Consider the following 23,897-nt stretch of genomic DNA (forward strand, 5'->3'; position numbering starts at 1 on the left):
CACCAAACAAGTTAATATTAAACATGGTGTAAAAAAAAAAAAAAAAAAAAAGCACCACAGTAAAAGTGGCCTTTAACCTGATCAAAAACACACAATGTCAATCATTTTAATTTAGATAAATACATCACTGTCCCCAATTTTTATCTCAATAGAAGCACCACAGACCAACAGTAGTTCATCACAATCTTACACTTAATCTGATTAATGCTTTACCTGAAAACAGTTCATCTGATTCAATCACTTCACATGTAAAAGCAAAGTCAGTTAATTCCTCATCTTTCAGCATGAGTCATGCATTATTTCTGTTCTTTCCTCAGTGAAGGAAGACTCCTTCCTGAAAATAATGCTGGCGAAAGTCTCACATCATGCAGGTACAAAAGAAGAGACTAAATTACACAAGGTCGCAAATCCATTACTGGCAAGTGGGAACAATAAGGGGAAAACAACAGAAACCAGTGAGGTGTTAACCTCGACACTTTCCTGCTACATCCTACTCCATTATCTGACACCTTCAGTAAAAGTCAAAGTAATGTCTTACGGAGTGATGATGATTTTATTACAGCAGTAGTTTAATTTATTCAAATTTTAAAAGTTTTAATGTGTGTTTTGCTTCTGCCTGCAGATTTGTCTGTGCTGAAAAAAATTCACCAGTCAAGACTGATCCCATGCAGACTCGTTGGTTCATCCTGGTTGAAGTGGTTTGTGTAGGAAGGTCACACAAAGAATGTAAACATAAATGTCAAAACCAGACACTAAAAACACTGATGCGTCCGACAACATTTTTTCTTTTAAGTCTGAAGATAAATCTGCTGACTGGATCACACACGTTTTTTTTTGTTTTGTTTTGTTTCTTTTCTGGTCTCTTTGTTTTCTTAGAGAAAGAAGGATGGCAAAACAAAATAAGGATGATGAAATAGGTCACGTTTCAGCACCCAGTATGGCCCTTATGACCTTTATATTTTATAGGCTTGTCCTTCTATTTACTTCCATCTTTTGTTTCCGGCTTTCTTTCTTCTTTAATCTTCTCGTACACACAAAAGAACCACCTTCTCAGGCTTTTGTGTACACTACCACCTGTATGATATTTCCAAATGTGTGTGTTGCCGTTGGCTTTAATGGTTTGGCTTCTGTCAAGTCAATGTTACTTTATATGGCACTAAAAGCAACTGAGTGTTTATGTGTGGCCTTTTGATATCTTTTGCCTTACTTATGCGTTTGTGTCTATATGTAAGCATGACACCTACATAAACGTCTTGCCTGCATTAACTTTTGGGCAAGGGTCTCTGTGCAGCCTCTGGGTCACATCATGTGGGTGAAACAAACTAAGGCTGGGTCAGTGGCCCCAGTATGGCATCCAGCAACAGCAGTAGCAGCACACAGAGAGTCCAGTGTGCTCCCCCAGCACCCACCATCCGACCAACGCACTGCATGAGTGCATCAGATTCTGTCACAGCACAAAACACCAGTGTCTGGTTTCCCCCTGAGCAACCCTGTCTTTTGTCCCCACTTTAAATAAAATATAGTCCACTCATTTGGTAAAAAGCCATTCCAGTGCATAATTTAGAGCCAGGTATCGGTTTAGGGGATGGAAATGAGGTTAGTCAAGGACAGTTTTCTGTAGGTTTCATAGTTCTGTCAAGTTGTGTGCAACACACACTAAGACAACAACAATTATGTGTAGTGATAACAGTAGTTAGGTCTGCCATTCATCCATCCCGTCATTATATCTAAAGTAACATCTAACATCTTGCTCTTTGTCCTGCAGTTCTAAACCATGAATAATTAAAAATGGAGGCAAAGAATGATTTTTACTGTAACCGGATATTTTAATCAATAAGTATCATAAAAAATACGAAAAAAACTAATTTAAAAGACCTAAAATAATAATTAGAACTATAAAATATAAAATAACACATAAATACTAAATGAGAAAGGATACTAGCACAAACAAAGAGTGTTTTTTTAATCAAATCCCAACATTAATGAACTGACATCACTTGTAGCTCTTTCAAGGACATTCTATTTTTCCACAAACTACAGATTTAAAAACTACATGTTTAAAGTTTATTTTAAGAGTTATCCTTCGTTTTAATAAAACTTCTTATTGCCTGATCTCATAATAAACATTAACCAAACGGTTGAGTGTTGACAACCGAAACTGAGCAGCCAGGGTGAAACTAAACGCACCTGCTGCTGCTGTCTGAGTATACTTCACGTACCTGGCCATTCCCGTTCAATTCGCAATTTTCCACTCCTCGTTTCCTTCTGAATGGTTTCCTTTTCCCGAGTCAGTAACAGTGGAAGGGAGAAAAAAAAACACCATGCACTGTTATACGAACAGGTCACTTTTTGTAGTTGACTGGTGCGTCTGGCATCGTTTGGTAATGAGCTTTCCTTTTCCTCTCCCTGCTGGTAGCTTACCTTATTCCCAAGGGACAGAAGCGGATAAAAGGTAACGGAGGACCGAGTAGACCAATCAGATGCTGCGGGAGGCGGGCAGTCTGATAAGCCCGACATCTTATTGGTCAATTCATTTTAATGGCGGAACAGTGAAAACAAGAATTTCCCCCCATATTGTTTTGATTATCGTAAGTTCACCGAGAGGATGTAGAGGAGCTAAAAGTGATAAGTGAGAGATTTTGTGTGTTATTGAAAACAACAAAGGAGAAATATCAGTCGAGTTCAGGCAGTAAATATCCAAAGTGTTTACATATAGTGATAACAGACGACCATTGAGTCGGAGGGGGAAGGCAGGTTGTAAACTTGAAATATATAAAAGAAAAATACACAAATTGGCAGATAACGAAGCTCTAAGTAGAGCCACCAAATTGTCAGAAAAGATTTAAATGGCAATAAAGAACCAAGTTGTTACGGAATATCCAAAAAAAAAAAAAAGACAGATTACTGTACCAAAATATTACAAAGATCCTACAGAGGCTATATGAAAATGTTTTTTTTAATTGACTTTTAAATAGAAAATCCAAACACCTACAGAGAGATGACAGAATACCAATGAACGCTGTAAAACAACCCCGAAGAAATGCTGAAAAGTACAGAAAAAATTGCCAAAAAGAGTTAAAAAGAGACAATTATATGATCAGATCAGTAAGAAAAAAAAAACATAATTTCTAAATTTTAATAGTAGATTAGACATAAAAAAGAGAATCCTAGAAAGAAAATGATTTGTAATTTCTGGCAAAGGGGCCTAACAGAGGCACAAAACGACCACAAGCTGCATGTATGTGCTTTCTGGATGTTTTGTCTCATCCACAGTGGAAAGTAAAACTGATTTTTAAAATAAAGCAGCCATGAAAAATAAGAAAAGTGATGTTTGAGATGTGGTAATGAATGGCAAAAACTTTAGTCTACAGAGGAGTTAAAGTTTTAGGGCAGCACATTGTGGATTGAAAGGAGCTTATCGTTTGTAAGAAGCTCTGCAATGCAAAGCTACATAAACTACTTTGAATAGTTTTGTGGTTGCATGCACAAAAGATTAACAGAACGCTTTAATAAACATAAGTGAGGCAAAATTATTTGAATAATTCACAATGTTCTGAACTAAATGTAAACAGGGCTAATCATGTTATCCTGTCATGATGTTACAATAAACCTCAATCTGAACACATTTTAAAATGGAGCTTTTAGGCACATAAAATGTGACATAACTATATTTAATACAGGATCAGTTTTCCTTGAAAACTGCTATTTTTTTTTTTTGTCAAAGGTAATAAATATTTCTTCCTTTGTCTTACATTTTTCTCTATTTTTATACCATCAGTCCAATCTTTAAACCTTACTTAATTATGATTAACTGTTAAGCTTTGGGAAGCCTTAAAATATCCCTGTTGAGACTGTGAAACACACACCTATTTTTCAATCCATGCTCCTGCCCTGTCAAAGTTGTGACTATTACATTGTTCATTTTAATAAATGGCTCCCCTGCCAGCCATAATCACAGCAAATGAAACAATCTAGTTCAGTGGTAACTAAGCACAAATGAACTGAATGACAATAGCAACTTATGACCACTTGGTGGCAATTTTGTCACTGAGAAACGCACAGACTAAGGTTTAAGTTTATGCACAAAATGCACCTCAGCAAAGTTAAGTAGGGAGTATTCACATTCCAGAAGTTGAACTGTTTAATTTACCTTAATAGCTACATTTATCTCTCACAATGCATCTGATTCTATATCCAGGATTGTGTCTTTTTTTTCCCTTTAGATTGGTCCACTGAACTAGCAACAATGATGCTTACAATTGCATTACTTAAGTACATATAATGGTACCTAATACCTGCTGGAGCCATTTATTGTAAATGCTAACTGCTAAATATGGTACCAGTTTGATTGCAGGTTTATATTCACAATATGCTATTTTTTACATTGTATAAATAATCAAGTTTATGCAGCTAGTGCAAATTAAGCGGTTTATATTTACATATCAGCTTACAGATCTAATAGATGTTTTAATTTTCACTAATTCTTTAGTATTCAAGCTTTTTTTTTTTTTTTTTTGGCGATTTGTCCATTTTTGAACATCATAATTAGATGGTTACTTAAATTCTGTTTGAGGGAAAAAAAAAAAAGGTTAAAAAAAAATTGCAGTCTGGGTTTTGCTGTGTTTCAATTAAATATTCCATATAGAGTTGTTTTTTTTTGTTTTTTTTTTTTTAAACTAAGTCCTATACATTTACATCTTCTGTCAGAAATGTAATATGCAGCAGTTTTGTAAAATTGTCATGAAAACAAAAAATAAGCAACACTCCCTTAAACATATTCATATATATTTTATTCTCAATACGGCAAAATACAAAGAATATTCAGGACAGACTCTCATTAGTCACAATTAATACTCACTTCACAAGAATGCCTTTAAATTACATAACCTAAGTTTGAAGATCAAACTCGATGAGTACCTTGAATCATATTGCATCCATCATATATAGTATCTCTATCATCTCTGAAAACTAGTCCAATTTAGATTATTGTACATAGTGTATGCTGCCGGTCTCACTTTGGAGATGACGTTTAGAAAAAGGTGTTATACAACATACTGTATAAACTGCTACAACTGTTCTGAAGTGTGGAGAAATACCTCTGTTTCAAAAGACAAATTGGACCAATTGTTCAAAAAGGGACACATAGTAAATACACGTCTCCAAGGAAGAGACAGACAACAGACTGTGCATGCCATCCATCCATCCATCTCATGATCTCAACAATATACACTTAATGAAATACACAGCTCCATATCAAATACAGAGGACAAAATATTCGCACTTGGATTAAGAGACATTAATGATTATGTGGCAACCATGATACTATGAGACAGAAGAAGACAAAAGTATACAAGCACATAAGAAAAGGACTGAGAAGTCATCTTGATATACAGTGAGAGAGATGTTGTCTGTAACAACTTAGGGGAGGAAGAGGACAAAAAAGCCCAGATGGAGGAGAAAATGTGCATAAAGTATCTCACAATATATTTACAGCATGTTTTTAAAATTTAATAAAAATGTCAACCTGTAGTAGAAATTCACCCCTAAAGAAATGTTATATTTACAATTTATACAATTGTATTTAAATAGAAACATGCAAGTGTTAACATCGTCCTAATGAATGTCAAAAAACTTATCTTACCCTGGATTCGTTCAAGTTAGAATTAATATTAATTACTACTTACAATGAAATCTCATCATGAACAATTCCCAATACATTTACATAATCCTATTTCATAAAATGGTGCTCTTAAAAAGGCTAAATAGAAAAAAGGAAAATAAAGCAAAGGGGCAGAAAAATAAATAAGTTGTGAGTAGCAAACCGTTAAAAATTTTTCTAATGCTAATTTTTTTTTTCCTTTTATACTTGACAGGGAACACGAGGTGCTGACATCAACTTACAAAGTGTACCAGTGTATGAAGACATTGACTGGGCTGGCAAAACCCACAGAGGAATTTGTATGAGAAAAGCTGCCTCCAGCTTCAAAGTACAAAATGGCTTCAAGCCATCTTTTTTGATTATTTAATAAAGAGAAAAAAAGATCTATATACACAATTGTATACTAAAACAAGTACACAAAGTAGCAAAAGCTGAAGGCTAAACAGGTTTCTCACTGAGGCAGAAAATAAAATGGAGGAGGAAATGAGATCATCCCAAGCCTAAAAATGTTTTTTTTTTTTCCCTTTACGGAAACAAATAACTTTGTCAATAAAAAAAACTGCATAGATTAAAATAATACTTCATCTTCTCCAAGTGTCAGAAAAAAATAACAGTCTCCCCTCTTGAAATAAAAGCCAGGGAGCCAGTTAAAGAAAAACAAAAATGCAAGAATCAGGAAAAAATAGTCTGAACATTGATTTGTATTTATGGTGTGTACACAAGAAAGAACCAGAAAGTTTAAGTTACGTCCTAAACTTTTTGTTACTTTATTGTCCAGTTAAAACGCTTGATGCAAAAACTATTCAGTCCAGGCTTCGCATCTATGTCCAGCATATTCTGGTAAGACATAGGTTAGTAATATTTAACAAGGACAGTTCTTCTGACCACCGTATCTGGAAAGCAGCTGTTAACTCGATGCAACTCCATCTTATTTACTATCTACTTTCTGGTAAGACAAACATGATTTCAGCTTTAAAGTTAAATTGGAATAATTACATTACAAATATTTCTTTTTATTAACCCCTGTTGCAATCTTGAATTTTGCATTTGCTTGGTTAGAAGACAGAAAAACAAAGCAGAAACTGCTTCTTATATAAATAGAATCTATAATCGGTCAATATATTTCTTATAGGTTTAAAACTCTGTCATATAAATGCAACACTGCTAATCTCCAACACCGACAAGTTCATTTCTCTAAACAATAATTACATAAAATTTGCTTCATTAAGCCAAATTAGAGGAAACTCTGGCCCAGCTTTTTTGTGATACTGCAACGTAAATAACTGCAAAGTAAATGTGGACACAATCTTCAATACTCATGACAGTCCCTGCTGTTCCTTAGAAAAATATACTATTGACAAAAGTGATCAAGAAAAGAATAACACTGTGTGGAGAAGACACTTGCTTGAGGAAATTTCTAGAACAATGTATACACAGTGTGAAAACATTGAATAGTGGCTGAGTCCTAAAGCTTTAAAAAGGCGAAAATCTCACATTAAGGCCAGGAGACTCATCACCCCTGCTGGACAATAAAGGGGGTAAAGCAATGTTTAAAACCAGAAAAACTCATCTAGATTTCCTTTGAAAGAAGGCTAATAAAATTCTAAATCAAATTTTAATGTTAAAAACAAATGCAATGATCAACATAACTTCTAAAATAAAATTTATAAATAATTTGTGTCGGAAGTATAAATCCGCTGTGCAGAATAGCCCTTCGTGCGGGCATCATCTGAGATCTCTGAGACTTCGAAGAGAGGTAAATCCACATGGTAGCTTTATTAAGGGATGATCAACACTATCTTTGTTTTAAGAGAAGTTGAGAGGGATTTGAAACTGCAATGCCAGCTTCCAGTAACTGCTAAATGATTAAATATATATGATAACTGTTGCTATATAAAAGCAAAAAATAAATTAAAAAAAAAAAAAAAAAAGCAAAGAAAAATAATTTATCAAGATATTATTGGTGACCGTTTTCCTGTAGCTCACATACAAGGCACGAAAATGATAAAGAGAAACCTTCATTTTAAAGCACCTTTGGTGTTACTGGGAGGTACTTTGGTGAAACAAAGTTAAATAAAAAGTTCAAAGCCAAAGTAGCCTACAAACCAAACCCCAGTTTTAGTGTATTCATATCAGAATTCACCCAGCATTTTTATGCCAGAATGATTAAAAACATGGCCTTTCAAGATTTTTAGAATGCCAATACATGAAGCTAGGCTAGAAGCTCTTTCCATTGCAGTTTGGATGCGTCTCCCTGTGTGGTGCAGGCGAAGGTGGGACATTGTCCTTAGTTGCTCAGTGTTTTTGGCAAGCTGGTGCAGAAAATGGACACAGTGTTGGAGATATGTCTGAGGAGTTCATCACATGTAAGCATACATGGAGGACCAGAGGTTTGTGTATGTGTGTGTGCGTAAAGTATGTGACTGCTGTGTTTGTTTGCTTTGAGGGTGTGTGCATGTGTGTGTTTGAGCACAGGCTGCTAAGAAGGAAAGGCTCAGGTGTGGGGGGGTGAAGCAGCATGCAGGCAGCTGGTCCTCGTTAGGGAACAGGTTTAGCATCCAGACGCAGCCAGTGGAGCCCCTGTCGGGTGTAACGCACCAGTTCTGTCATGCTGCTGGTGTTGAAGATCAGAGGACCCATCACTTTGTCCAACTCTGAGAAGAAGTCTGGAAAATCAAAGACGACTAGTTATTTACTGAACTATCAATTATCAGAAAGTCACACTTGGAATACTGTTAATAAGAAAAAAGTTCCAGTCAAATGATAAACTGCTTTAGATGTTAAAATATTATTTAAGAAGAGGCAACTTCTGGCTTATTCAGTGTTCTTGGTGCATCTCTGAGATTTTTTTGTTTATGTTTTTTTTATTAGACCATTTACTCCATATAAAGTTGATATAAACACTAGGGATTGGCAGTTCCGATCAGATACCGATATCTTAAATTTGAATATCTGCCGATACCAAATCTGTTCATGTGAACATTATTATGTAAATGGTTATTATTGCTGTTATAATTGTGTAAGATTTTATTAGGTTTTAATAAATTACCCATCCTTTCTGAAGTTATCTCACCAATACAAATATAATATTACAGAGCTAAAAATTTCAACAAGTTTTATTTTGATTTGGCAAATTTGATCTAAATACACGTGGGGTTTTGAAACAAAGATCTAGCTTTTAGTGTAGTGTTCCTCATTGCATGCGTATCACTGACTCTTGACTTGCGGCTTGTGAAGCAGCCACTGGCTTTCTGAAATGCTTTCTAAACAAGACATAATGATCCTCAACGGTGCAGTTCTCTCCACAAACAAGAGCTGCAGGCTCCTTGAAGAAACTTTGCTGTCGTAACGACCCGAACTGACCCTGTCAGAGTTGCCAGTTTTGGCTGATTTCAGCTGCACCAAACTCCTCCAAAGAGCTGCTCCGTCGGTAGCTCAGAATATATATTGAAAAAGAAACACCCACAATCCAGAGGCATTATTGTATTTTCACCGTATACTGTTGCATAAGAATGTCATTACTCCGTGTAATATATAGGATAACTATTCCTTGCTAAAAAGCTGAATGTCACTGATTTGGCAACGTAGCAGGACACGTAGCGTGGGAAGGCTTCTTTTATGGGGTGGCGGCTCTCGTCTTGTCTTAATATATTGAGTGCGGGGCTCTTGTTGAGTTAACAGTGAGGATCACTGTTTGAGTGTAACAAAAAATGTCACATTTTAACATTCAAGGCATTTATTTCTTTTAAAACATGTCCAAAGTATGTCAAACACAACTGCGCTAGCTTAACCAGTGTGGTATCGGTTGTGGTATCAGTACACTTTTATTTATACCAAGTACAAGTACACACACTTGATATTGAGCCGATACTGGTATTGGTGCATCCTGAGTAAGCGCATTGCATACAAGGGTGAAACATGGTCAAAACTCTCAAATACAAGACATGTGATGAATTATTGATCCTTAAAAAGACTTGTTGCAAAGTGAGTGTCATGTTGTAGAGATTTTTTTTAGTTTCTCTCCCAGAAGAAACTAGAAATCTCTAGAAACTAGAAAAAGAGACAAGCTGCACATGCTCATTTCAAAATCAAGCATTGTTCTGTTTACATTAGGGCTGGGCAATATGACCTTTTAATAATATCCCGATATTTTTATGCCATGTCACGATATACGATATATATCTTGATATTTACCTTAGCCTTGAATTAATGCTTTGGTTCTTACAATCACATCAGTAAGATTATTTTGTGTCTCCATTAAAACATAATTGTTCATACTGCATTAAGATATGCCGATTTTAAACATTCATGCCAAAAGGATGAAATTGTAAGGAAGCAAACTGATCAAAACCGCATTTATTGAACAGTTAAAGCAGTGGTAGAAACATGTCATTTTAAAACAAAATAAAGTGACTTTGCATGATGTAATAAATGCAACGTATGAAAATATGTGCTCTAGGGGGGGACTTTTCAAATGATGAACTATTATAAGGCTTTGCTTTATGGATACGATTTTGAGTTGTCGTGTATTTTTTTTTTTTTTTTTTTAATCGCAGAGTTTAGCGTAGAAATCAGTCTTATAATACAGGCAAAATGTCCTCGTATCGTCTCCAATAAATGGCTTCAGCCAGTTTTTAATTGTGTAAGTGACAGGTTGTGAATGTAATCAAATATAATGAATTATTTTTGTGTGACGTGAAAAACTTTGCAATTTACATCCCACTCTGTAATCCAGAGCGGGATCAGTGGCGGATTTGGCTGTTCATTGTGACTGTAGGTGGAGTCGTGCAGGTGTCCTCTCTGCTCCTCTGACTGGCTGCAGCTGCAGTCGGAGCGACTGAGTGCTTTAGGACGGGGAGAGACTCTCGTTCTGACAATAACTTTACAATATGCGCTTTAAAGTCAGTCGCCAAAACAGCAGGAAAGTCTCCAATAACTCCTGTAAAAGTTGCTAGATTTGTCGCTAGTCGCTTTTCACAAAAAGTCGCCAAATTTAGCGAGAAAGTGGCTACAAGCTGCCTCTCATGACGTAGCACGTAGCTCACGTTATGTATGTAACTAGGTGCGTTTGCTTTAACTCTCTGTGCAAAGCGGTGCAGAGTCGAGGAGGAGGGAGAAAACCCCGCCCACAGCTAAAAACAACTGCGTGACAACAGGATACTCGAATATGACGAATATAGGCATTTTCTATATTCGCACAGGGGACTAGCAACAATATATCGAGTATATTCAATATATCGCCCAGCCCTAGTTTACATATCTGCCTAAAGAGTTTACCAGAGTGGAAACTGTTTTAAACTCAGTGAAAATGCTGCAGTTGCAACAGACATGGTTGCAAAATGTTTAATTCATCCAATCTGAATTTCAGCACAGATTTTAACTCTAGGTGAAAGGAAAAATAAAGTGATGAGTCATAAACATCTGGAGGAGTCATCTCTCTGCCAGTTATTTTACCTTTCTGCTCCTTGGACAGTTGCTCCGTCTGATCCCAGATCTCTGTGGCATACAGGAAGTTGGAGGTGACCTGAACGTAGCTGGCAGCCATCTGGTGGATACGCTGAGGTATAGTCACAGACGAGCTGGCGTTGGTGGTGCTGCTGACCGATGAATAGCCACCTCCTGTGCCTGGTGACAGCTTGGGCGACACCGGAGAGGGCATTCCTGCTGCCTTGCTGTTTGTGGAAATACATCAACGGACACGGTTATGGGTTTAATGTGTGCAAAATGTTACAAGGTACAGAAAAAAAAGAAGACATTTTGTGTTAATATGGTGGGAAATGTACTTAAAGAGGTTCTTAACTTTGTATTAATCACACTACTTTGTCATATTATTCCTCAACATAAAACATTCCTTAACTACAGACTGGCTTTCACTCTTCAAACAACAAAAGAAGACTTACTTTCCCATTCCAGGAGAGGGAGCCTGGGTGTTACTCAGAGAATTCTGTCAGACAACATCAGGGAAACACACATTATGCACACTGAGAGGAAACAAGCAGCACATTCACAGATGACAACTGCACACATTGATCTTCTTTTTCCCCCTTCACTTCACATTAAGTTTGAAGACTTTAATTTCAGATTTTACTCAATAAAAGTACCTTTAAGTGTTCAGTGAGTGTTTTTGAGTACTTTAGAGCGCTATCTTTCCTTAACTTGAACAACCGCAGATAGAGGAGAGACTGGCATCGGAGGCTAGAAAGAGAGAGCGATAATATTGATCAGGATATTGCAAAAGAAAACAGTAAAGACCAGATATGTTTGGCAGGAAAAAAACCAAAAACAAAACAAAACTCTTTAAAACAAACAGTCTGGTTTAGCAATAGCCACGTATGACTGCTGTAGGAGGTTAAGGACAAAACAGCTCTACCACATCAAACAGAGCACAATCACGTGGTGTCAGTCAGCGTACTTACCAAAGCACAGCAAGCCTTTTGTCTGCTGAAGTGGCATCTGGAGCCATGTAGCTTTTTAACTTCATAGTGTATCTGAAGGCAGACAGAGGCAGAACCAAAGTTCACCCAAGTTATTAAAACAACTCATTTTGTTAGGTAATGATTACATTTTCACAAACTGCTTATCTAGTAAAAGCAGCATTACACAACGACCTTCTTCCATGTCACAACATGACTGCTTAATTATCCAGAATGCACTGGAACTGCTAACAATACTCTAGTCCTACTGACACGCTTAATGTGTAAAAAATCTGCTAATTTCTTGTTAAATTTGATTTCTGTGACAGTGATCGGGTGCATTCATGTTTGTCCTTACTTGATAAGCTCCACCGTTTCAGCATACATTGGGAAGGGTGACTTGGCTTCCTGGGCACTTTTCTCCAGAGCGTTGCCACATTCGATGAATGACACCACAGCATCCAGGTAGAAAACTGCCTTGTCAAAACGATCCACCTGTAAAAAGAAACAGCATGACTATTTCTCCTTCACTTTTACATAGCTGCTAGGCTAAAATGCTTCAAATGGCAATAAATTGACAAGGTTTTTGGTTTCAAGATAAGTGAAACAGGATTACAATCACACCTTAAATGCAGCTTAGGCTTTGGCACATGGCTCAAGGCTAAAATATAAGTTTCATAATAAGTGATAATTTTCTGTTTAAGATGAAATGTATTGGATTATAATGTTTATTTGTATAACTAGCATTATAATCCGACAGTTATAGTTTGTGATATTGGTTTCACATTTAGTCATTAAATACTTAAGCATACAAGGCAAGCAGTTAAATACAGCCAGAGGTTAATAGGTGTTTATCTTACAGTGACAACTAACAAAAGCATAAGGTTAAATAAAAAACTAAGAGCAAAGATGCGGGAAAACAGGCTCTTATGACAGAGTTTTGGCAAAAATCCCAAATCAATGCAACAAATGCACCAGCATTAAAACTAGTTTGTTGTTTCACATAAAACAGTCCAGTCTTTTTACCAACTCAATGCAAACTGACACAGAAACATCTTTTACACCGGCTACGTGTTGCTCTTACCAGTGCATCTGCATTGTGCTTTAATTTCTTGGCTTCCTGTAAGTAGTGGTCGGCTGAATGAACCCTGAAACAAAATTATTTGCAGGTCAAATCAATTTGCTTACTTCTCTAAACCACAGATAAAAGCCACTTTACCAGAAACATTACAGTCCACCGACAAGGCTCAGCTTTTACATTTACATAAATATCCTCTAAACACAATCATCACTCTTTAAACTTGTTAAGCATGTCTTCTTCCAAGTCAAATCAAAAACTTGAAACAAAGGACAAAGAAAAAGAAGCAGTTCAATGTTTCTTTACATCAGCATGAAAAGGACACAGAGTCCCAGCAGCGAGCCTTTTAAAATGGAAATTTACATAATCTTTCTGGCATGCAGCCACATCTATTCATGACCTTCCCAACCTCCTACAGCTTCGTGCATCAAAGGCAACTCTAGATCCCCACTGCAGTTCTTTTTAGTGTCCCGCTGTGGGGTTATCCACAGTGGAAAGAGCTCCTCTTACCTGTCCTCAAACACAAGCTTGGATCTTTTGGAACCGTCAGTCGAGAGAGGCGGCACAGCCAGCTGGTTATCACAGCTCTTTGAGGATTTCTCCTGGGGAGACGGCAAGAAAGACAGATTTTAGTAAGAAGAATAAATAAATAAATAAATAAAAAATAGAGTGAAGACTGAAATCGCGAGCAAATTTACTACGTTCTGTAAATGTTTCTCTAAATCTAAAAACAGACCTAAAATAGAGCAATAAAATTCAGCTACAAAAACAGGACGAAAACTTGATTTGGTTATTTCTTGAAAGCGCACCCTGATCCACAGAGCGATGATGGAAAAGTAGGTAAACTCCCACAAATCACTGATCTTGTAGAGACTACAAGAACAAGTCACTTTAACATTTTAGCTCTTTAAGGAAACCAACGTGAAAACATGAATGAGTGCAGTCACTTCTCAGCATGCACAGCGCTTGCTTGGTATTCAGTCTGCCATCAGGGTTACTTGCACCCACCTTGCCATCGCGTGTGCTGCATCCCTTGTCATCTACTTTCCCACGCTTGGAGGTGGAGCTGCCCTTTGTGCTGCGGCTCCCCTCTTTCCCACTTCCAGTCCCGCTTGACAGAGACGTGGAGGACTGACTGACTGTCCTCTTCCGACTCAGATGCTCTGCCTTTGGTGTCCGCTGAAGCCCAGACATGGAGGGAGATGGGACAGACTCCTCTTTCTTCTCCAAAGACCTCTTAGACCTGTGGGATATCGATCACAAGGGCATTAAACACATACTTCATCATTTAAATTGATCTTTTCTCTTAAGATAAAAATATTATCACTGAAAGATTAAATATTAACAATCTGAATAATCCACAACAAAGAACATAGCAGAGCCTTAGAATGAAGGTTAACAGGTGCAGCTTGAAGAGGCTGTGGTGTAATTAACAACCTCTTGTGCTTTGGCTTTACAATTTTCCACAGAGGCCACTGGGTTTATGTTGTGAGTTGTTAAGACATCTGGGAAAGCTTTGTTTTCCCTCAGTGAAATGAAAAACTGCTTTTGTGCCTAAAAAGCCAACGATGTGCTAATCATTACTCAGAAAAGAAAAAAAAGGTGGAAAACTTACTCTTTACTGCTGCTTTTATGATGAGACTTATTCTCTGGCTTGAAACGCTTACTCTCCGGCTTTGTGCCTTCTTCATCGTTCTGAAGATTTAAAAAGAAAAAGAAAATTAGCAAGAATAGAAACAGAGGGAACACAGAATAATTTGTTGTGTGCTTTTTAATTCTCTAAAGACTATTTAACCCCTGCTGAGTACAATAGTGATATTTTGGTTATAGTCTGTGATATCCTGCCATTTTGGTATTAATTCTCTCTCTCTATTTGATCAAAGGGGTGGAGAATTAGCTAATGGCATGAATTCAGATGTGAATCTCTAAAATGTAATCAGATGTTCCTTGGCTTAAATCTACTTTCTTGCTTTAATGGAAATCTAGTTGTCGGTTATTCCAACAGTTTGTTTTCTGGGAATAAAGGCCGACCAACAGAGTAAAACACTCATTTTCTCTATTTAGAAGAAAAACTAAACTCAGAAGAAATGGCATCAACAGAAAAAAGAAAAAAATTAAAACTGTGTTAACCTTGTGTTTCCTCTTGGCCTTGTTCTGCTTGCTGAACTCTTTGCTGTCTCTGTCTAGAGAGTCTTCCCTCTCCACTTTTATGTCAGCAGGATCCTTGTACGATCGTCCAGGGATCCTAGACAACAAGCTAAGATCTACAAGAAACCAGAGGAACAGTGGAAGGGTATGGTTTGATTTAGTCCAAACTAAAGAAACACACAAGTGTGAAACAGAAAACGGTGAGACTTGTGAGCTAGCTTGAACTAACCTATTTTGACAAGTAGAACTTGCTGCTGAGGCTGCCTTGAAGGGTATCGCTCTTCAGGGTCACTAAGTGGGGACAACAACTCCTTCTCTTCCATTGGAGAGAAGACGCACACGGGGGTCCTGATGCTATCTGAGTACTTGGGTGTCTGGGATGAGGACGGGATGCTGTCATTTCCCTCAGAGTCTGATGATGAAGAGTCTGTATCAACAAATTCACGAGACTGGGGTGTCTTTGTGGGGGCCTTGGTCTTGCGTTTATCTGTAGTGGTGGTGATAGTGGGTGCAGTGGGCCTTGGAGATGATTTGGTTTCTTTTTTTATGCTTGGTTTACGTGAACCCTTAGTGGCGGCTTTGGGTCGGTGTGGAGGTATCTCTGGAGCGGGCTCACTCTCCACTTTTAGACCTCCCTTTGGTTCCTCCACCACTGGAGGCTTTTCTGATTTTTTAGGCTGCTTTTTACCCTCCCGGATTCGAGTAGTTGTCCCGCCGTCACTCTGTGCTGGAGATTTTTGCCTACCACGCCCACTCTCTGCACCCTTTTGGGGTGCTCGTAGGTCCCTACTTGGAGGTGGTGCAGCTGAGTCTTTTGAGCCCCCTCCCTGGCTACTATAGCCACGCCCTGAGCTGTTATCTCGCCCTTCTTTCTTGCACTTGGGTGGAGCGTTGTTGTTATCCACTGGGGATGCAGGGGAAAACTGCTTGGTCTTCTTGAACCAGTTGTCCAGCTGCCACTTGTTGGCCATAGGTTGTTCAGGCTGAAGGGGGAAAGAATCAAGAGTTAAAAGTTGCTTTAAAAAAAAAAAATGTTTATCAGAAAAGGTAGATATCTTTAACTCGATAAAGATCAAAACAGCGAGCAGCAATTTTGCTCACTGTGATAACTAGCTGATAAAGTCCTCAGAGTATTGTTAAAGGATTACTTCAGGAGAGGTGGGTCGCGGTTGCTCATTGGCTTCGCTGTCCGTTGTGCTGCTTTCGCTCTCGCTGTCGGAGCCCGAGCTGCTCTCTGAACCGCTGTGGCTGCTCGAGTCCTCCCTCGATTGCTCTGCTGCTTCACTGTTATTGCTGTTGTTAGACATTAAAGTAATTTTTTTTTTTATTTATTAAATCTGTGCACAATGCGTACAGGACATCTGCAGCTATCACATTTACAGAAACATTCATAGCTATATTATATATATATATATATATATATATATATATATATATATATATATATATATATATATATATATATATAAAATCAATTGCATGACTGTCTTTGTATTAACTGTTGCTCACAATTACACACTTTTCACCTTTAAAATGATGAGCAAATCTCTGAACCTTCAAAAGGATATGAAGTATTTTCAATAGTTACATCAAGTGATTTTCTATAAACCACAATTTTCCAAGAATGTATAAAATGAACAATCAGTTGACATGAAGTCTTATTAAAAATGAAATAAAATAAAATAGTTCAACTTAATTTATGATTCTGGTATCATTGTTATTGTGTGTGACATTGCTGGTCTGCACTACCTGCACTACTACCTTATCTTTGAAGATAAGAAACTTTACAGAAACACTTCCTTTAATAAATGGCACTAAAAATCCACTGTCAGTTTAAAACATAAATAAGAGTCAAACTTGTCTGCCATATGTGGCAAAAAACGTCATTAAAAAAAATATCCCTCTAATTAACTTTCCATGTTCTGGGTTTTACCTTGCTGATGTGTTCCTGGAGACATTCTTTGATTCTTGTTCACCATCGCTGTCTTCACTGCTGCTGATCATTAAATCTTCCTTCAGCATACTGAAATACAGGAATTAAACATTATTAAATCTTTGTATTTCATTTACTGCTAATGTCTGAAGCTACAGGGCTTCATTCAGATTTCTAAACCCAAATACATTTGTTTTGGTACTATCTGTTGTAAATAGATGTAAAGAAAAGACATAAATAAACATTACTTACGCAGGGTCATTGCAGTCTTTAGGTTGGTGGCTACTGGAACTTTTTGATGAACTGCCTCGCTCTAAAACACGCAGACATAAAAAGTCACATGCAAGCATAATTAAACAGTATTTACAATCAATTGCAGGTTTCAATTGCAATACTCACTGTGTCCACTTGGAAAAGCGTGATTATCCTGAGGTGAATAAAGAAAAAAAAAGTTAATTTTTTATGAATCTGTTCAACTCTTTCTTCTGCAATCATAAAAACTATCTGCCAAAACATAAAAACAGATAACAAATATTGATTTTTTTCCCATTTATGTCTACGCAAGATAAAATAAACAACAAATTCACTTCAAAATGATTAAAGCTAAAATCTGTATTGGGCGCCTTATCATCATAGTCAAAATTCTCCCCCAAAAATGAAATTTCTCTGAGAAGCACGTGTGTTACACAAGGTTGTTTTTTCAAACCGTGTAAAGGCAATAAATGAATAATAAAGTCTTATTAATTCATCGCAATACAAAATCCTTAAAGTCAAGACTGGTGCAAAGCTGACCTTAGTAGGGAATGGAAACTTGGAGGGCTCTGTTTTGCAGGGAGTGTGGATGGCTGTCAGCGGAGGAGGCCACGACTGAGTCATTTCCTGAATGTAAAAATGGAAAAAAAAAACAGGAAAAAAAAAAAATCACACAAAGGGGGAAAATGTGCAGATTAGCTGAGGGGTGTGAGTAATATGAAATCTCTCTTTAAACGTTTCCATCCAAAAAACTTTTCCCTGAATACTCATGATGAGCTGATGGTCTGGCATATTTATAAAAATCCATACATATACCTACCTTTAGAATTTCATCAACACAGTTAGCATCACCAGATCCCTGCAGACAGAAATGTTATGCTTAGCAGATGTGTTCATAAACAACATGATCTCAGTACAGCAGGTGAGGGGTGGCTTCCATTTTGAGTACAGTGAGTCATCTTATAGGCATTTGATGAGAACTGGGAGTTCATTCAGAACATGTGTAACATGGTGTGAAGTTATTTAATATAGCTATGACGTCACTAAGAACATAATGAATGCTTGAAACATAAGTGGTCCTTTCCCTGCAAGTCTATAAATTCTACGTTTCAACTATTTCTGACATGCACTTTTTGAAGTGTTTCTCTATGTTGTAGTAGGTGTGGCTACAGAGTGACCCCTACCATAAAGTTTGGGGATTGTCTGCAAACCAAATGACAACCAACATGTGAGAGGTATAACCTACCTCTTATACATTTCCAATACCATTTGGATATACGAGTAGAATGATGTTGCGTATTAATAATGTAACATTACACAATTTCTGTATCTTGCAGTTAAGAATCCTTTAAATAATTTGTGTCCCCAATTTCTTCCAGATCGCTCATTAGACTAAGACCCATTGCAAACAAAAAACAAAAAAAAAAAAAAAAAAAAAATCACAAAAATCCACCCTCTAGTTTTTGCATAAAGTTGCATAAACTGACAAAAAAAACAAAACATCAACATGGGCAAAAACCTAGCTTCCTTGACAGAGCCAATAACATGGGTCCAACTGATGTTGGTAGACCTTAAAGCCTTTAGATAGAAAAATAAATTCAAAAGTTCAAACTAAAGACAGAAAGAGACTGGAGTCCAGCAGATTGAGGCTTACCTCTACAGGCTGAGAGGGGATCTTGAGTTTGGAAAGTGAAGCTTTGCCGTTAGACTTCACCTCTCCCACGGTGCTGCTGTGTGACTGTCCACTGTAATTGTCCGCTTGCGAGTTCTTGGGTTCTGCAGTTTCCTGGCCATCCATAGGCCGCACATAAGCTGTGGGCTTTTGCTGCATGGATCCCGGCTTACTCATCAGAGATGGAGGAAAGGTCTGACTTGAGTGCTGTCCGCTAGGAAAGGAAGTGTGTACCCGTGAGGGCGAGTCCCAGTTGGCTTCCCTGTCGCGGGGAGACTTAGAGCGGTAGCGCTCCTTGCTGTGATGCTGCTCAGCGGACAAGGAGCTTCGGGAGTGGCTGCTTGAGGAACTCAGAGAGCTCTTTGCTGGACTTGACGTGTGTGACTTTGAGTGTTCTGATCCTCCACTGTGTTTACTTGATTTCTTTTCCCGCACCTCACCTCTTTGGCCGCTGTTACTGCTGCTGCTGCTACTACCACCGTTGCTCCTCTGGCTGCTGTGTCCCCCCTGGAGCCCTGAGCGTTTCTGTGACTGGGATGAAGATCCCCCTGCTGCGGGGCCAACAGGAGTCCACTTGCTGCTCTGGCTGCCACCACCATTACCAACACCACGCTGTTCCCCACCAAACAAAGGTGGGCCTGATTTATCCTCAGAAGAAGACGAGCTGTTAGAAGGTTTACCCCCAAGCTTCGGAAGTGTGTCACCAATAGGCTCTTTCATCTCGTCGTAATTGCCCAGCATGCTCTGAATACGGCTGGACAGTTTATCTTCCTTGCTGACCTAAAGTGAGAAGAGGAGTAAAATACAGAACAAAGAGTCAGAGGAGGAAAAATAAAGGAAATATAATATCAAGCAACAAATAGGGTGGGAAGCAGAGAAAAGGAGAGGATAAACATTTGAATTCCCATCAGATCCAAGGAAATCGGGAAAAATGGGAACATTTATACCACAGGTGTCAAACTCCAGTCCTCGAGGGCCGGTATCCTGCAGGTTTTTGTTGTCTCCATGCTCCAACACAACTCACAAGTTCATAATTAGGTTGACAAGAAGCTGCTGGGTCCATTTGATTTGAATCAGCTGTGTTGAAAGAGGGAAACAACTAAAACCTGCCGGATACCGGCCCTCGAGGACCGGATTTTGACACCCCTGATTTATACAGAGAATCACTACTTATGAGACAACGTAAATTACTATTTTCATTTAACAAAAGTGAATGATGATATTCATAATCTGATGTGTCACCAGTTTACGATTCAGACGAATTAAACCAAAAGAAAACTGACAAAAATATAGCAAGAGGCCCCATCAGCCAAAGTTAGTTTGTACAAGCCGAGTCCAGATGAGTCCAAACTCATCAGCGAACTAAGATAAGACCTCTCAGTCCCCCTACAAAGGTTAATCAATCACTTTTTGGCCATGAGTTCCAGCCAACTTGTGTGAAAAAGGTCTGTACGCAGTCTCCAGTTTCACATGCAGACTTGCAACTTTGTTTTGTTTGACATATTCACACTGAGGGTGAGGAAACACGAGCCGTTATCTGCAGCAGGAAATGTAACCAGCTTGGTCATAACGTGCAGTCTACTACCTCCTGCTAGCACAGGCCAGTTCCCATGTGTGCAGCTGGAGGAGAATAATGTCACTCATTTTCTCTCTAGGTTGTTGGTTTCACTTTGTCTTGTGAACACAAGTAACATGTTTTGTTTTGTGCATCAGAAACACTACATGTACAGCTTATTAAACTATTTTTCAAAGGGATAAACTGACATATGGCATGTACTACTAAGTCAGTGGATAAAGAGAAAAACAATGCAGAATTTAAAAAAAAAAAGTGACTGATCTTAACTGGAAATATCTAAAACAGTTTTAGATGTTTGAGACACGACAGCACCACACTGCACTATTTAGCAAATTCAGAGTTGCACAATACCATAACTACTATTCACATATAACATATAGGGATTACATTGTACTACATTAATCATACTGAAGTACAAACCACACCCTTTCAGATAATAGTTTAATTAAAGCTTTCAGTTTTCAAACGGCAGAAATGCCAAGTGCCTGCCTCAGTGTGGAAGTCCAAAAACTTTACCTCCACGACTGGCAGGAAGCAACACTGCTCACATTTTGGTTTCTAAAAAATTCCCAGTCCTGCAGCAGCAATTCTCTGCCAGCCATGAACTCAATTTTCCAACATTCAATCATCACAACTCCACAACAGGAAAATATAGAGAATAAAACACATTTCCCCCATAATTCCCTAACAATAAATGCTCATTTTCCTAATCCTTGTTGTTATTAAGATGCAGTTCAAATTCAAACTGGAATGTCATTGTTAATATATCAGTCCATATTTTGTCTGGGATCATATGGGATCTTCGTACAACATCATTGGAAGAACTTGCAAAATAACACGAAGAGATCTCTGATTTGAATAAATAAAACACAAAACTTATGAGCATCAAGACACAATGTACAACTTCATAGATGAACCATCATCATTCTGTTTGGATGAGCAAACATATAAACGCTGCACCATAAAAATGTTACTGCTGTGCTGGTCTACATTTGGGAGGCCACAGCTGCAGCTGTATGCACACATAGCTTTAATGCAGAAAACTGTAAACTTTTACTTAGTGAAGCATGGCAGAGGGGGGAGATATCAAACTAAAGCTTACATAAGAATCACACAAGCCATAGAAAAGAGATTAAAAGTGCAGAAAGCCAAAGGGGCAATAAAAATGACCCTTTTTTCACTTTTGCTACACAGAATGCAGCATATTAAAGTTTCCAAGAACAGAACAGCAAACATGAGGAGTAAAGTATTTTGAGAAAACGCCTCTTTAACCAGTAAAGGTCAAGGACGTTTTTGTCTTTCATGTCAACTTCTATTTCCCACTTTGTTATGGCTCAAAACACACACGCATTAACACTCATCACTCACCTCTGTTGGCTTTTCTATTCCCAACCTGTCAGGACACATTCCTTATTGTCTTTTTGATGGCTAGCTCTAGCTAAGGAGAGATGCCACAGCTCAAATCTGGTTAGTGGCAAAGATTAGACCAGTACGGAGAATTCAAATCCTCTTTACAATTACGCTGGTTGGCAGGAGCACGCTGGCCTACATCTACATCTGTGAGCATATAGAAAATACACAGGAGGAAGTGCAGCATAAACACAGTGTGCCATTTACCTGCAACAGCTGTGTGATGAAACGGCTGATAAAGGGCTGGAGTTGTAAGCTGTGTTTTATTTCTGCGCAGTTAGGCAATTACTGATTATCTGACAGCTGACTTTAATTCAAACTACAAATAAGGTCTTATTACTGCCTTATCTGATAACAATTAACGCCAGTACAAGCTCTGTGCTGCACACATTGCAGCCAATTAATTATCCCTTTACATACATGACATCTTTTCAGACTTATATTGGGGGGCAGGAAAAAAAAACATAATTCCTTTAGTGTTTTATCAAACAATCTGTAAACAAAACAATGATGCAAGATCCTGACTTGACAAATCCATTGCATAGATACGAAGGCCTCCGGCAGCAGCAGAAGTCCTCATTACCTGCCACTGCTGCAAATTCCTCCAAACTGAGTGATCAACTGCATGCTAACCATGAATGCATTATAAACAAACTTACAACTTTGTAGGGTTCAGGGAAGAGGGGGGAATTAGCTGGAAAGGCCTCTCCTCCTCCCTGCTGGATTTCTTGATTTCTCCTTTCTCTTTCTTTCATTCGGAGCACATTCCGGTCCTCACGGTTCATGTTGCTGTCAACACAAATATAAGCAGAAAAAACAAAACAATAAACAGGCTTCTTATGTCACTACTGAACAACAGAGAGAATTTTTAAGAGGCAGGACTTTGAAAGAGAGACTGAAAGAATTCAACTTAAGTTTAGTCTCTGAAAACAAAACATTGGCTTGAAGGTGAAAGTTGTATAAACACTCATTCAGAAAAAAAAATTCAATCAAAGTATCATTATATAGTATTTGATTTGAATGAAGTAACTTCTGTTATTTTGGTAAACTAAGAAAGGGACAATCAAAGGTGAAACCCACATCATAAACAGGGGAATAAGTGAGATGACCTGCAGAGAAAGTAGCCTCTAATAAGCTTAGGTGAGTCTAGACAGAAAGCAGTAGCCTACTTATACTGCAAATAATCCACTTGTACAGATGGCCCATGTAATTTTGCACTAGAGCTGAAAGTACTGACGGCCATATTTAAATAAACCAAAGTCTAGGGGTTTTTGTAGACCACAATATTTAGAAAACAGACTGAAAACTGTACAGTGTCATCATATTTATCAACTACGGGTGAACGACATGCTACATTTTAGAAACACACTTTGTAACACAGATAAACATAAAAGTAAAAGGAGATTCAATGAGAAATCTCACTGCTAGTGAACCACTGTACCAATATAGAACAGGAAAATACCACCATAACATGTAATAAAACTGTTTGTTCCTGTTTTTGGAAACAAGTAAAGGGTGTTAATATAAAAATGTAAAGCTTCATTTATTGCAACATTTTAAACATTCAAAACATTGAAGAGCATTTGGGCAGAAAGCTAGCATCACTAGGTATCGCCAGGGTAAAGAATCCCTGACCCTACTTTCTACATTTTTTAAGAGAAAACAGCTACAGAGCTTTGAAAATAGAAACATACAAACTGTCACTCAGGTATGTCGCCTCCCAGTTTAAGTACAAGTCGACAGCTTCTAACTCAGC

The 23,897-nt window shown here is 37.9% G+C and overlaps 1 protein-coding gene across 2 annotated transcripts in view; it reads right to left on the reverse strand.

The window, feature by feature from the left end:
* Positions 1-4,806: 4,806 nt before the first annotated feature.
* Positions 4,807-23,897, reverse strand: part of aff4 (AF4/FMR2 family, member 4) — a 29,016-nt gene continuing 9,925 nt past the window's right edge. For both annotated transcript variants that reach the window (XM_079247789.1, XM_079247788.1), the window contains exons 2-21: positions 22,801-22,930; positions 19,138-19,935; positions 18,304-18,342; positions 18,024-18,110; positions 17,631-17,658; positions 17,484-17,544; positions 17,232-17,321; positions 16,447-16,591; positions 15,528-16,281; positions 15,281-15,414; positions 14,766-14,845; positions 14,159-14,393; positions 13,661-13,752; positions 13,157-13,220; positions 12,431-12,567; positions 12,076-12,147; positions 11,761-11,854; positions 11,560-11,603; positions 11,114-11,331; positions 4,807-8,325 (exon numbers count right to left, since the gene is read on the reverse strand). In XM_079247789.1, coding sequence (XP_079103915.1) covers positions 8,198-8,325; positions 11,114-11,331; positions 11,560-11,603; positions 11,761-11,854; positions 12,076-12,147; positions 12,431-12,567; positions 13,157-13,220; positions 13,661-13,752; positions 14,159-14,393; positions 14,766-14,845; positions 15,281-15,414; positions 15,528-16,281; positions 16,447-16,591; positions 17,232-17,321; positions 17,484-17,544; positions 17,631-17,658; positions 18,024-18,110; positions 18,304-18,342; positions 19,138-19,935; positions 22,801-22,926 — 3,426 coding nt within the window. In that variant the 5' untranslated portion in view covers positions 22,927-22,930 and the 3' untranslated portion in view covers positions 4,807-8,197. The remainder of the gene's footprint in view (positions 8,326-11,113; positions 11,332-11,559; positions 11,604-11,760; positions 11,855-12,075; positions 12,148-12,430; positions 12,568-13,156; positions 13,221-13,660; positions 13,753-14,158; positions 14,394-14,765; positions 14,846-15,280; positions 15,415-15,527; positions 16,282-16,446; positions 16,592-17,231; positions 17,322-17,483; positions 17,545-17,630; positions 17,659-18,023; positions 18,111-18,303; positions 18,343-19,137; positions 19,936-22,800; positions 22,931-23,897) is intronic.

Source organism: Telmatherina bonti (assembly GCF_933228915.1).
Source record: "Telmatherina bonti genome assembly, chromosome: 10".
NCBI classification, from domain to species: domain Eukaryota; kingdom Metazoa; phylum Chordata; class Actinopteri; order Atheriniformes; family Telmatherinidae; genus Telmatherina; species Telmatherina bonti.